This window comes from Salmo salar, chromosome 04 (assembly GCF_965601325.2).
Source record: "Salmo salar chromosome 04, fSalSal1, whole genome shotgun sequence".
NCBI lineage: Eukaryota > Metazoa > Chordata > Actinopteri > Salmoniformes > Salmonidae > Salmo > Salmo salar.
Genome location: NC_138294.1, coordinates 30,436,688 through 30,451,869, shown reverse-complemented (window position 1 = coordinate 30,451,869; position 15,182 = coordinate 30,436,688). Strand labels below are relative to the sequence as shown.

At 41.3% G+C, this 15,182-nt stretch overlaps 2 protein-coding genes across 3 annotated transcripts in view; one reads left to right on the top strand and one right to left on the bottom strand.

The window, feature by feature from the left end:
• Positions 1-1,243: 1,243 nt before the first annotated feature.
• The window catches only part of LOC106602686 (cyclin-dependent kinase 2-associated protein 2), a 299,328-nt gene continuing 285,389 nt past the window's right edge, over positions 1,244-15,182 (bottom strand). The window contains exons 1-5 of one of the 2 annotated variants that reach the window (XM_014195469.3): positions 6,999-7,021; positions 6,181-6,338; positions 4,377-4,468; positions 3,903-4,023; positions 1,244-2,688 (exon numbers count right to left, since the gene is read on the bottom strand). In XM_014195469.3, coding sequence (XP_014050944.1) covers positions 2,621-2,688; positions 3,903-4,023; positions 4,377-4,468; positions 6,181-6,235 — 336 coding nt within the window. In that variant the 5' untranslated portion in view covers positions 6,236-6,338; positions 6,999-7,021 and the 3' untranslated portion in view covers positions 1,244-2,620. Of the gene's footprint in view, positions 2,689-3,902; positions 4,024-4,376; positions 4,469-6,180; positions 6,339-6,998; positions 7,022-15,182 lie in introns of those variants that run through there. The other variant, XM_082974327.1, reaches the window with a different exon arrangement.
• The window catches only part of LOC106602685 (uncharacterized), a 63,238-nt gene continuing 55,535 nt past the window's right edge, over positions 7,480-15,182 (top strand). The window contains exons 1-5 of the mRNA XM_082974287.1: positions 7,480-7,735; positions 8,786-8,848; positions 9,042-9,395; positions 9,970-10,134; positions 10,305-10,454. Coding sequence (XP_082830413.1) covers positions 7,696-7,735; positions 8,786-8,848; positions 9,042-9,395; positions 9,970-10,134; positions 10,305-10,454 — 772 coding nt within the window. The 5' untranslated portion in view covers positions 7,480-7,695. The remainder of the gene's footprint in view (positions 7,736-8,785; positions 8,849-9,041; positions 9,396-9,969; positions 10,135-10,304; positions 10,455-15,182) is intronic.

Genomic DNA, 15,182 nt, shown 5'->3' with positions numbered 1-15,182 from the left:
TAAATTTAGCAGTTCCTGCAGGTTCCCTCTGAGCGGTAGTGAATTGCAAAGCAAACACTCAACCATGAGCTTTCAAATGAACTCCGGGACCTTGAATAGAGGCCTTGAATATCCCATGGAGCATGGTCAGGACGATTATTAACAAGTGAAAGGTGTATAGCACCACCAAGACCCTGCCTAGATCAGGCTGCCCTCCAATATGGATGACTGATCAGAGAGGCTACCTGGAGTCCGATGGAAACTTTGAAAGAGCAACAGGCTTTTCTGGCCAAGACTGGTCATGTATCGTAGGGTGGCAAGAAGGAAGCCGTTACTCAAAGAAGCCCATCTTGAAGTATGTAAAAAAACACAAGAGATTGTAGCTGTGGCAAAGGGTTTTGTGGTCTGACTAAACTAAAATGTAACTTTTTGGCCTAAATGCAAAGTGTTACATTTGTCGCAGACCCAACACATATGGTGGTGGCAGCATCATGTTATGGGGATGTTTCTCATCGTCAGGGACTTATCAGGATAGAACAGAAAATGAGCACAGAAAAGTCCTTGAAAACATGCTGCCCTCTGCAAGAAAGCTTAAACTGGGACAGATGTTCACCTTTCAGCATGACAACGACCTGAAGCGCATAGCCAATGCTACAATGAAGTGGCTAAGGAATAAAAAGTTCAAGTCCTTAAGTGGCCCAGTCAGAGCACTGACCTATATCCAATCAATAATTTGTGGCATGACTAAGATTTCTGTCCAACGTTCCCCAGAGAACTTGCCAGAGCTTGGACAGTTTTGTAAAGAATGGTCAGACATTGTCAAATCTAGGTGTGCAAAGTTGGTAGAGACCTATCAAAACAGACTCACAGCTGTAATTGCTTCCAAAGGTGCTTCCACCAAGTATTAACTCGGGGGTGGAGACTTATCCAATTATATTTTTCTTAACACAAAAATGTGCCTTAAATGTGTAGAATATGGGGTGTAGATATGTGGGCAAAAAAATGCTTATTTTAAATGCATGAAACAGGCACTGACAACATGGGAAAAGTTCAAGGGCGTGTAGACTTTCTACAGGCACTACATCACAGGAGGCTGCTGAGGGGAGGACGGCTCACAATAATGGCTGGAACAGAGCAAACTAAATGGCATCAAACATGTTAATCGTGTGTTTGATATCATCCCACGCATTGCACTCCAAACATTACCTCCCCAATTAAGGTGTAACCAACCTGTGCACTGTATACAAATGAAACAAACACTCGCTTTTTTAATTGGAAAACTTTTCATTTTATTCAATTTTTGAAGTACAGAACTGCAAAAATTGGGTTTACAAAATTACCATACTAACAAAATTGATTTCAGGTGTATAGGGAGGTAATAGTTAATTGGGTGGAGGATGAAGGGCAAGGAAAGCTTGACTGTATGCAGCAAATAGAGGGTACTATGACAGCAGGAAATGTAAGCATTTCACAGAAAGGTTGTATTCAGTGCATGTGACAAATAAAGTTTGATTTGATGTGTGTAGGGTGGTAGCATGTGGAACAGAGCACTGGGTATTTTCAAGATCCTGTAAAGCCTTGTTCACATCAAATCCATTTTTTTTTTTGCATATCCGATTCAAAACATTTTTCCTGCAGTCTGAACAGTCAAATAGCACATGGAATAGGATATTTTAAGCCACCTACAAATCTGATTCCTGGCCATTAGACTTGTCTGAATGGTCAAATCTGATTGATTTGCCCTCAAGTGTTTTTTAAAAACTTATTTGGCATATCTTGTTGCTTGCTAGCTACACTTGACAGTTTGACAAGAACGTGCCAACTAACTAGCTTATTAATCGTTTACAAATAAATGAGTGAATGTGCTAGAAAGATAAACAGCTACCTAGTTAGTTGACTGCTGTGTCTAGCCAAACAACACTTGTTTTGAAAGTATCTTAACCTGAGGCTTTTAAAGTGTTCTTACACTATGATTTTGAACATTCAAAGCAACTGGGAAATGTTCATTGCAGGCATTGTCACCTTCGCTTGCTACATAACTTCTGAGTGATAGGAAGCACCAACACCACTGCGCGCACACAACCCTCATTAGTATGACAACTAGCACAGCCATGTCAGCAAATGACTGCTGTCAACACACACCTCTGATTTGGTCACTTAACTTGCTGTTTGGACAGTCAGTATTGCAAAACGGATTTGAAAAAACAAAACTGATTTGAGCATTAAGGCCTGCAGTGTGAACAAGGCTTAAGTGTTGCTTACTGTAAAACAATGGGTAATTGAACCTTTGGTTAAGTGGTGTCAGTATAGCAGCTAAGAGAAAGATTGAGTATCAAACTCAGACATTTCATTATGGCGTAGTTTTCAATAATCTACCTGAACTGGACAACACGAATCAGACAATATTTACCAGGCCCTCGTGGTGCCTATGAAACCCATATAAGTTACAGAATGTTCTGAGAGCGAACTGTCCTACAACTGCAAAATGTGTTACACATTCTGAACACACCCCATAGGCGACGTGAGAGGCTACATGGAAAAGGGAATGGAACAAGGGAAGGTTACAAGTTCAGTCAGGATAACGAAGACGTGACACATGAGGCCTGTACAGAGACGAGGGACGGGGGGATTCTGCAAAGGGTTATGTGCGAGCGCTCCTCTCCGTCTCTGCCAGACACTCCCTGACCAGCGCCCTCGCGTGAATGATACCTAGAAGACAGATCAACAACATCACAAGTTGGGATTTATAACTTTTACTTCATGTGTGGAGATTTCCACATTTAACCTGAATGTGAATTCAAATGCAGGTATTTCCAGGTAAACTCATATGGAATAAGTAGGCCTACCTGTGTAAGACGTGCCATCATTTCTGACCTTCTGGTATTTTTTGGTTTGTTACATTTCGTTGATTGGTAAAATCATGTCACTAAGTATTGGTGCCATGTGAATAGGGAAAAATGGGATCCTTGGGACTGTCACCTCAGTGAAGTTGAAATGTGTTAAGGTTAGGGTTTAGGGTAGGGACGTCCCAAGGAGCCCAGATCACCATGCGAGTAGAGAACAAAATGGCCGTCGTGTGAGAAGCATGGGTTAAATGTTTGTTTCATTGAAAAGCATTTACTTCAGTAATTATTCATAAGATAAACATTTTCCTTGGGATTACAAGCCTTGGAATAGGGATTTCTGGACTGACCATCTCAAATACTATGACTACCTTTCATCACCAAGTAGTGGTTAATTCATTATTTTTGATGTGTCCTGCATTTGGGGCAATTCCACAGTAACGGAATTACGACGAGACTCCGATATTTCACTTTAAAATGTATGCCAAACAAAAAACACTGATTTCAAAGTTTAACAAACCATACAAAAATGATGGTTTTTGTTTGGTATCCATGTTAAAGTGAAATCTTAGTCGCAGCATAATTCCGTTACCATGGAATTTCCCATTTTCATTTTGTGCATAACATTTACGTTTCATGAATTTAACTTAATTTAGGAATCTTTGGATTTAAAGGACAATGTCAGATTGGACTGGCTTTTATTTTGCTAATTGAACTTGGTGGATTTAAACTTTGACGATTGACTGGATGACAGCTTGTTGATGGTTTTATTGAATGCAGAAAGCCTTGGAACATACCATTTGGTTTATTTCAATGATTTAGGTGTGCTGCTGCTGCCATGCAATGTTGCTGATTGCTTTCACCCACTGCCTTATGTTAATTTCTTATAGCTGTGTTTATGCCAATAATATTAATGTGCTTACTGTCTGCTTGCTGGGTATGTGCACTGTGGTTAGGGAAAAGGAAAGTAACGTCTATGGAGTACTGATAAACATCCTATGTCAATATAACCACAACCTTTGATCCATGCTTCGGGAGGATATTTACGGCCTAGGCGTTTAGCCGGGCTGGCTGCAGTACCTCTCTTTAGCCTCTCCATGGCGCTCTTGCTCCCGGCGTAGGTGGGGCGGATCTCGCGACTCATCTCCTCGATGACTGACAGCAGCTCGCTGTAGGTTGAGCCCTGAGACACTTTCACTGGCTGTGTGTGTGAGAGGGGGGGGGGGGGGGGGGGGGGGATACGAGACAAAGGTCATATGCTGTAAAAGAGCAAAAACAACTAGAACTCCGAATTGACCCTGAACAAGATATAATCATTTTACACAGAGTAGAGATACGGGGATAATTACCATGACGAATCGACAGAAATGCAAATAAACGTACAATTAAATTGACCAGTAATGACCATCTGCTTTGTATTTGTTGTTAGTGATACCTGGACCCTATTGATATAATACCCTGAATAACATCACATGATATTTAACATGACTTTCTAAAATAGCATAGGCACTAGTTAAAGCAGTTGGAGCTGAGGATCAGGCTGTTCAGTCCTACCTGAACGAAGCCCATCGACGGGGGGCCGAAATCACTGAACGCCGGTCTGAAGTTGGAGGAGGAGGGGAGTGAGGGCGAGGGCACACTGGAGCCTAGGCAGAGGAAAGAGAGAATTCAGACGCACTGAAGCGCCCTATGACTGGTTAACATCTTTAAAATGGGAGGCAGGGGCAGAAAGGCTGCGTGGCATCGTGGTGCATTCATTCTCAGGTGAGAGGGATTGTTACATTACGGTTGGTAGTAAACTCAGCAAAAAAAAGAAACGTCCACTCACTGTCAACTGTGTTTATTTTCAGCAAACTTAACGTGTAAATATTTGAATGAATATAACAAGATTCAACAACAGACAAACTGAACAAGTTCCACAGACATGTGACTAACAGAAATTGAATAATGTGTCCCTGAACAAAGGGTGGGGGGGTGGTGGCCCTAGTCCTCACCCTCCGATCCAACAGTTCCCAGACGTGCTCAATGGGATTGAGATCCGGGTTCTTCGCTGGCCATGGCAGAACACTGACATTCCTGTCTTGCAGGAAATCACGCACAGAATGAGCAGTATGGTGGCATTGTCATGTTGGAGGGTCATGTCAGGATGAGCCTGCAGGAAGGGTACCACATGAGGGAGGAAGATGTCTTCCCTGTAACGCACAGTGTTGAGATTGCCTGCAATGACAAGCTCAGTCCAATGATGCTGAGACACACCGTCCCAGACCGTGACGGACCCTCCACCTCGATCCTGCTCCAGAGTACAGGCCTCGGTGTAACGCTCATTCCTTTGACGATAAACGCGAATCCGACCATCACCCCTGGTGAGACAAAACTCGTCAGTGAAGAGCACTTTTTGCCAGTCCTGTCTGGTCCAGCGACAGTGGGTTTGTGCCCATAGGTGACGTTGTTGCCGGTGATGTCTGGTGAGGACCTGCTTTATAACAGAACTACAAGCCCTCAGTCCAGCCTCTCTCAGCCTATTGCGGACAGTCTGAGCACTGATGGAGGGATTGTGCATTCCTGGTGTAACTCGAGCAGTTGTTGTTGCCATCCTGTACCTGTCCCACAGGTGTCATGTTCGGATGTACCGATCCTATGCAGGTGTTGTTACACGTGATCTGCCACTGCGAGGACGATCAGCTGTCCGTCCTGTCACCCTGTAGCGCTGTCTTAGGCGTCTCACAGTACAGACATTGCAATTTATTGCCCTGGCCACATCTGCAGTCCTCATGCATCCTTGCAGCATGCCTAAGGCACGTTCACGCAGATGAGCAGGGACCCTGGGCATCTTCTTCCCCCCCCCCCCCCCCCCCCCCCCCCAGAGTCAGTAGAAAGGCCTCTTTAGTGTCCTAAATTTTCATAACTGAGAATTGAATTGCCTACCGTCTGTAAGCTGTTAGTGTCTTAACGACCGTTCCACAGGTGCATGTTCATTAATTATTTATGGTTTATTGAACACGCATGGGAAACAGTGTTTAAACCCTTTACAATAAAGATCTGTTAAGTTATTTGTTTTTTTACGAATTATCTTTGAAAGACAGGGTCCTGAAAAAGGGACGTTTCTTTTTTTGCTGAGTTTATATGACACTCAGACTTGCGGTTGACGTGCAGTGTGTTCCCTGGACTAGTCTCTGGGCAGGTGCAGGGATAGGACCACAAGTCTTATCTATTGAATGGAATCCACTGCACTGTGGTAGAGTAGAGAGTTCAGAAAGTTGGGTGGAGACCAAACCAAAGATGGGTAGTGTAGAGGGTGCATCTATAGAAATAGAAATGATCGTGGTTACAAAATAACTGATTGACAGTTGGCAGAAACCTGGCGGGGTGTGGTTGGAGCCGGACGGGGCAGGGGCGATGGGTTTGTAGCTCATCGTGATGTCACTGCGGACCTCCCCGTACGACGACGCGTCGCTGCCGTCTGTCCCGTCGACCCGGTGTTTATACAGCTTTACTGGTGGGCTGGGCCCCTGAGAGCTAGGAAGAGAAAGTCGTGGTCTTATGTTCATGTATCACATTCATTAAACTATACTGTCAGTCTAGCCTGGTCCACAATACACTGTGTGCTATTGTTGAATGTTTTGTATGGCCAATTGGGTTTGGCATGACAATGATTGAGGAATGTTGTTTAACTCATACAGATTTGGACCAGGCTGTCATGATGTTGTCAGTGGATTACTTACGTTTGTAAACATATGACTTAGCTAGGGAGTAACCCAACAACCCCAGCTGGTTTCAAACATTTGTCACAACAGTGCCTGTTTCTTCTACCTACATCAGTTTAGCGGGCAACTTTTCACAGTAAGCCAGTACCTCATCTGGTCGTAGCCTATCTTTAAATGACTGCACTAACTAACGTTAGCTAGTTGGCTAGGTAGCCAAGCTAACGTTAGCTAACTGTAGCTCGCTAACTAGTTACCGAACCAAAAGGTCGACGAGATGACATCTTGCATCAGATAAAGTCAAATGAAAAGAAACAAAACTGGTTAGCGGGTGTCCTAACTTGTGCACAACAAGGTCCATAGCTATAACGTTCAAGTTAGAGAATGCATTTGCGTTCCATATGTTTAAGTATCTAAGTGGCCATTCAAAATGTAATAGAAAACAAATATCAAGGGGAATGCTTTCGAAATGTACCTTTCTAGGGGAAGATTTTCAGCCCTTTCTCCTGCTGAAAGGGGCGTGGCTGTTGATGCAAAGATGAACTGTATATTCATAAGGTGGCGCGTTGTCATTGGCTGAATGAGGCTGAAAAAAATCAATGGCAGGTGAGCAGAACTGTCTATTTATCGGCGCCTTCCCTTCTATCTATTTAGATTGTTCAGCACTGGTGTGTATTTTTTCACAGTCTATTTGGTATTCAGAGTTTGAGTGTAAAAAAAAAAATCAGGTACAGGGATTGTTTGATGGGGCACACCCCAATGATTTATTTCCCCTGTGGTTACATGATTTGTGGGCATGTCGATTTGATGGCTTTCCAGGTCGTCTTTTTCACAGTCACACTACACATATTATCAGATCTCACAACACCTGGATAAGTGTTTAACATTTCTGGAATCCCATCAATATGATATAGCAATCTTCTGAGATGCGTAGTGTCGACCTGGATTGTCACCTTTTGTCAACCATTAACCCATGTTGCTGCAAGAAATGGGAAAGTGAAAGGACAATGAAATATATAGGGAGGGAGTGGCAAAGAAAATTGACTTTCGCGCTAACTAACTATTCTATTTGCATTCTCACCTTACGGTAGAATTGAAATGCACGGGATGTATGTTGGAGGGTCATGAATCTATAGGATCATCGGAGGATCCCTAAAGTGAGGATACATTTGATGTTTACGACCGTTGGACATCGAGGCACCATGCACTTAGGTACAAATGCATTTTCTATGACTTCTCCAGTAAAAGATTAGTTAAAATGTAAATGAAAGGTTATCAGTTACCTCTTCACCCACCCCCCCAACTCTTCACTATTGTCTATTGCATCTATAAGAAATGTTACATTTGGATTTGTTACATTTGTTGTTTTCCTTTCATAGTAATAGGACATTTTGTTCGATTTTGTATAAATGTATTATTTCTAGTAATGTTGTATTATGCCTATTACTATTAGGCATGTATTCTATATTCTTCCATTCAACTCCGTTAAAATGACTACTGTGCGTGTCCTTTTCTAAAATGGTTGCTAGTGCTAGTGTGGCTAGTTAATCAATATACTGTAGCAGTAGTAAAAAGATAAAACCAATGTCTGAAAGTCCAAAGTTCAGCCTCACAGGCTCCGTCTGTTCAATCACCTTCACCTGGTTGCCAATTAACCCAATAGCTTCACTTCTGAGAGAAAGGGGCGGAATCTGATTTGACCATGAGTGTACAAAACATTAGGAACATCTGCTCTTTTCATGACAGACTGACCAAGTGAATCCAGGTGAAAGGTATTTTATTTTATTGATGTCATTTGTTAAATCCACTTCAATCAGTTTAGATTAAGTGGAGGAGATGGGTTAAAGAAGGATTTTTACACCTTGAGACAATTGACACATGGATTGTGTGTGTGTGTGCCATTCAGAGGGTGAATGGACAAGACAAAATATTTAGGTGCCTTTGAACGGGGTATGGTAGTAGGTGCCAGGCGCACCGGTTTAAGTGGGTCAAGAACTGCAACGCTGCTGGGTTTTTCAAGCTCAATAGTTTCCTGTATGTATGAAGAATGGTCCACCACCCAAAGGACATATAGTCAACTTGATACAACTGTGGGAAGCATTGGAGTCAACATGGGCATAATCATTATAAACATTTTTGTTACTTTATTGGTCAAGTATTTTGATACTTTGTATGTACCTACAATGTTTCTCTCTCTCTCTCAGGCTACCGAACACCTAAATCATGATAATGTCATTCTGATGTCCTTTATCTTTTATGCAGGGTTGTGTCTGAGGGTGCTGATACTGGTTGCTCTCACAGTTCCCATCACAGCAGCTCAACCTGGTGAGAATGTTTAAACTGTTAATTACATAAGTAACTGAAAGGAAACAGTTTTCTGGTCACAGAAAGTAATTTCAATGGAGATCCAGTTCAGGACTATGCTTAATCTGTGTCCAGGATACTGGCCCTGGGAGTCTAGCACAAATCAGTCACCATCTCTTTCTCTCCCCTTTCTCCCCCATCTCTCCTTCTCCAGCCCAGGAGACATTCACCTTAACTGTCCCTGATGGTCCAATCTCGACCCTGTCTGGCTCCTCTGTCTCTCTACTCTGTCAAGTTTCACCACTCTTCAATGCTGAGCCATTGGAGGTGGACTGGTATCGTTCCAGTAACTTTCACAGTCCTGTCCTGTTGTACAAAGATCACAAGATCCAGGAGGCCCCTGTGGACCAACGGTACAGGGGCAGGGTGTCTCTAACTGGGGGGCTGGAAAGAGGGAATGTGTCCCTGACACTGGAGAGAGTCACACTGGAAGACATGGGGGAGTATGTGTGCCAAGTCACCAGTGAACAGTGGTATGAAAAGGCCAGTGTCTTCCTCACAGTGAATGGTAAGGGTTATCTCTCAAATTGATGGTGAAACTGTGTATTGTGGTGTCACCCCCAAAGCACCTGATCCTAGATCAGCACTCCTACTCTGATATACTTCTGAATACAGGCCTAGTAGTCTTTGGTACCACAGAGTAAAAAAATAAATGGCAGTTACATTTGCCACCTCTCAGTTTACAATTGCATTAGGGGTACAGCCACTACAAACTTCAGCTGACTTTAGCCTTATATAACACCCCCCCCGGCACCCCCAAAAAAATATATGGAAGTCATAGGGGCATCCGTGTAATGTAAAATAATGGGCAAACCATCCTTTAAGTGATTTGAATTGTTTGGATGCCCCTATCACTCCCACTGCATTTTAGCTAGTAGTGGCTAAAGTTAGCTGGAGTTTGTAATGGTTGTTTAAAATAAAACCAAACCATACAATACAGTTTCTCCTGGCCCATAGACTACCTTGCGAGGAACCATCTAACATTACATTGTAAAATACATATCTTGCATTCTTCCAATTTATTCTGTCATTCAATCTGTGTCCTAATAGTTGTGGCGTATCCCCTTTTATCTGTCCATTAGTAACAGGTAGTGAACCAGTTCTCTCTGTTGCCGAAGCAAGAGGAGGAGGTGGTCAGGTGAACGTTACCTGTTTATCAGAGGGATGGTCACCACAACCTAAACTCACCTGGAGAAACAAAGATGGGACAGAGATCAGAAATGAACAAGAAGTGCTCAACACTTCTGGTAATTACATTTTGGTACTTCCTCACACTGTCTCTGCTCTGCTGACACAAATGTTCTTGTACCTGTGGTTTGGGTTAAAAATCTGACCTGGGTTGTGGTGTACTTTGTTACACTACTTTGTGTAAGTCAATGTTTACATTTTGATTTCCCCTCCCATCTTTCTGTATCAGATCCCCAGGGCTTGGTGAGTGTCAGTAGTTGGCTGCTGTACGCTCCCTCATACTCCGATTGGCTTGCCTGTACAGTCTCTCTGTCTGAGGAGGCGAAGAGAGCGGGAAGGATTCTGCCACATATAAACACAGCTCCTACAGCTGTACCTGGTGAGTTAGTCTCCTACACAAACATCCTACCCACGATCAGATCCCTCTCTCCCGCATCCCACAGACACTAGTTTAGAGGAGGATGAACATGTTGAAGAGGTGTCTACAGATTTCTTTTGCTAATTAATTTCACTGTGATGATGTTCTGATGATGTCATGTCTTGAGAGCTTTAGAGTCATTTGATCCATGTTGAGTCTCTGTGTGCAGGAGTCTCTAAAGAAGCCTACATTGTGACTCTGGTCCTGTTGATCCTGTCTCTGGTCATCTCGTGCTCTGTGCTCTGTCATCCTGTGGAAACGAAGAGGTATCTGGAATTCAGTCATATTAGTGTTTGTGATTTAATTATAAGAGCAAGATTTAACAGTAATAATAACCCTACAGAGAAATGTGTCATAAAAGATTTTGTCCATAAAATATCAAAACAATATTTTTATTTTTATTTAAGGGTCCATGTGGTCTTCATCCCGAAAGTCCAGAAACCGTTCAGGTAGTGTATTTCATCTGATAAATAAACTAAGAATGAAATATGAGTTATGACATAACATAAACAATGAGTTTATTTTATTTTAACAATTGTGTCTCTATATTTCAGATCAAACTGAGCTGGGACAGAGGCCAGCAGGTAATTGTTTCATTTTGATCTCTGGGTGAAAGGCTATCATAATATACATGCAACTAACTTATTTTTGAGAAAACCTTTCCATTGACACGAAGCCTGATATGCAGATATCTCAATAGGATTTGACTGTCCCTGTTCCACAATTCACCTTTTTACAATAACTTTCACCTTTTCCATTCAACAGAGACAAAAAAACTAATTGAAGGTAATGTTCACTCATGATATACTGTATATGATATAATATAATTTTGATAATGTAGTAACTTGATGAATATCAATATTACTTAAATGTGCTCCGTTAGGGGCAGAAAACACAGTGCCGACACCTACTGACCAGAGAGCAGCTGGAAAAGAAGTTCATCTGGAAGGTAAAGTAACATTTTTAAAAATGAATTACCTTCTTAACTGTATAATTTGATGATCATTTGCCATTGATCATTTACCTGGGATAGGATTAAGTAATCCTTCTAACCCTCCCCCCTACCCTCCCCCCCAAAAAAGATATAGATGTACTATTGTAAAGTGGTTGTTCCACTGGATATCATAAGGTGAATGCACCAATTTGTAAGTCGCTCTGGATAATAGCGTCTGCTAAATGACGTGAATATAAATGTAATATTCACAATAGGATTTGGCTGTCCCAGTTCCACATTCACCTTTTTACGATAACTTTCACCTTTTCCATTCAACAGAGACAAAAAACCTAATTGAATGTAATGTTCACTCATGATATATTGTATATGATATAATATAATTTTGATAACGTAGTAAACTGATGAATATCAATATTACCTAAATGTGCTCCGTTAGGGGCAGAAAACTCAGTGCCGACACCTACTGAACAGAGAGCAGCTGGAAAAGAAGTTCATCTGGAAGGTAAAGTAATAGGAGAACAAATATATTACCCTTTTAATTGTATAATTTGATGATAATTTCACATAATCGCAATGGGATTTGACTGTCCCAGTTCCACATTCACCTTTTTACAATAACTTTCACTTTTTCCATTCAGCAGAGACCAACAACTCCATTGAAGGTAATGTTCACTATCATGAAATACAGTATATGATGTATTATTATAACTTGGATAATAATGTAGTAGCCTAGTTTTGTATCAATAGAATATGTATGATAATGAAGTGCAATATAATGACCAAAATGTGTTCTGTTAGGAGCAGAAAACACTGTGAAGACTCCTACCGAACACATAGCATCTGGTAAAGAAGTTAATCTGAAAGGTAAAGTTATACTGGGGGGAAAATGCATTACCCTCTTTATTGTATAATTTACAGTGTTCATAAAACTAAGTCTGCTGACATGTTGGAGTGCATTAAACCATTTATAATTTATTCAATTTTTGGAAATTGATATTCAGGACACTCACAATTCACTTTTTTAAATGCAGATTGGCACCAGGTGAAAGGATTCAAAGGTAAATAAAAAATTGTGTGTTCATTAGATTATTACGATATACAGGTAACAGCCTAAATACAGGAAACCAACAAAGTGTCTTAATAGGGCGTTAGGCCACAACAAGCTGCCAGGACAGCTTCATTACGCATTAACACAGATTCTATAAGTGTCTGGAGCTCTCTTATTGATGGTGGTGGAAAACACTGTCTCAGGCGCTGCTCCAGAATCACCCATAAGTGTTCAATTGAGTTGAGATCTGGTGACTGAGATGGCCATGGCATATGGTTTACATTGTTTTCATGATTATCAAACCATTGTGACCACTCGTGCCCTATGAGGGAAGTGTCATTCTGTAAGAGACCCCTCCCATCAGGATAGAAATGCTTCAGCATAGGTTGAAGGTGATCACTCAGAATGGATGTGTAGTTATTGGCATATACCTGGCACTCTAAGGGGTTAAGTGGACCTAAACCATGCCAGGAAAAAGCACCTCACACCATAACAGAGACACCTGAAATCTAATTTACTCAAGTGTTTCTTTATTTTGGCAGTTTACCTGAAGGTCCACATTATCTGAAATCCTTACCAATCAATCCCATCATATTGTGTGAATGAAAGAAATCTTGTCTTTCTAGTTCCCTCAGAGAACATCATTCTGGATGAAAAGACTGCGCACCCTGCTATTAGAGTCACTCAACAAAAGCAGCGGGCTCATTACATGAAAGAAAAAGATACAGAAAACGCCTCTATTAGAATGCATCTCCATGTATTTTCTAAAGAGAGTTTCAGTTCAGGACAACACTATTGGGAAGTGAAGGTAAAGGATCAATCAACAGAAAAACGGTCATGGTATGTTGGTGTGGCCAGTGAAAATGTTGAGAGAAGATGTAATGTTCCTTTAACTCCACAGAATGGATTTTGGATTCTTTGTTTTGATAAAGAAAAAGGTTTCCATGTCAATACTGACCCTCAACCACCAATAACTGTGGAAGAGCTCACTATTGTGGGAGTGTTTCTAGACTGTGACAGACACACTCTGTCTTTTTATAATGTTGTTACAGAGTCACTTCTTTACACTTTTACTGATGTGAAGACATCAAACTACTTTCCTGTGCTCAGCCCGGGACGATGTGACAAAACCCCAATTAAAATAAATTGAATGCATACCAAAACCCCTTTCGCACCAGTGAGCCAAGTCGAGCTGTACTGCACTGGCCTGGTTAGTATAGGTTGGGCCAGCACGATAGTGTGAAAAGGGTCTGAGATGCAGGTGAAATTCATGTCAAATGAGACATGCATTATACACATTTTGTGTTATTCAGTGATACCAAGTTGTAACTTTGTGTATCTTTTTCTCCAAAAGTTTTCAGACGCCACAAGAAAAAGAGCACTAGTAATGGCATCTTTTGGTAGGCAATACTCCGCCATGGTTTGTTGAACAAACCCTATGGGAAAATGAATGGAGTTTTGGTAGGGTTTTTGGATAAACGTTGAAAATAAGGTCTGTGGTAAACACAGGTTTAGGAGCTAATCTTCATCAGCTAACGTCACTTCGATTTTTTTTTTTAAGCATTTATGTAATCAGAAAAAACACAAAGGCTTAATTCATAATATCCTTCAGTTAATAGGAACGTTATCTCAGATCAAAATGTATAACATCTCCTAAGCCTGTGTTAACCTCAGACGTTATTTTCTGCATTTATCCCAAAACCCTAATCTTTCCCCCTAAGAATGGCTGAACGAACCAAAACTTATACACATTTTTTAGGACTACAAGCTGGCGAGTTTTATAAAAATCAACCAAAAATCTTTAGCTTTTTTTCTATCTGTAGCTAGATTATAAATGTATACTGTGAAGCTACTGTAGTACAAGTTAGCAATATCCTTTGTTTTCTTGAATTCTGTTAAAATGTTGTCCCAATTAATAAATGACTAATCTGTTGATAAAGTTTTGTTGTTGAATGTTTGAATGTTCTGAACAAAAATATAAATGCAACAATTTCAAAGATTTTACTTAGTTACAGTTCATATCAGGAAATAAGTCAATTGAAATACATTCATTAGGTCCTAATCTATGGATTTCACATGACTGGAATACAGATATGCATCTGTTAGTCATATATCTTAAAAAAAACGTAGGGGCATGGATCAGAAAATCTGTCAGTATCGGGTGTGACCACCATTTGCCTCATGCAGCGCGACATCTCCTTCGCATAGAGTTGATCAGGCTGTTGATTGTGGCCTGTTGTCCCACTCCTCTTCAATGGCACAATGGCAGTGCGAAGTTGCTGGATATTGGCGGGAACTGGAACACCCTGTTATCGACCAAGAGTATCCTAAACTTGCTCGATGGGTGACATGTCTGGTGAGTATGTAGGCCATGGAGGAACTGGGACAAGATCCTGAGGCACATTGTCGTGCCATTCATCCGCCGCCATCACCTTGTTTCAGCATGATGATGCACGTCGCAACGATCTGTACACAACTCTTGGAAGCTGAAAATGTCCCAGTTCTTTCATATGGCTTTGGATAAAAGCATCTGTTAAATGGCATACATATTACTCTAAAACATTTTAAGGATGGCCCAACCTCTTTCCCGGACTTCAACTTTCCTCAAAATGCTATGCTGCAGGATGACACGTGAACTAAAGTGCCTTTTAAAATCCATTAAAAAAAATACATATTATTCATTTCT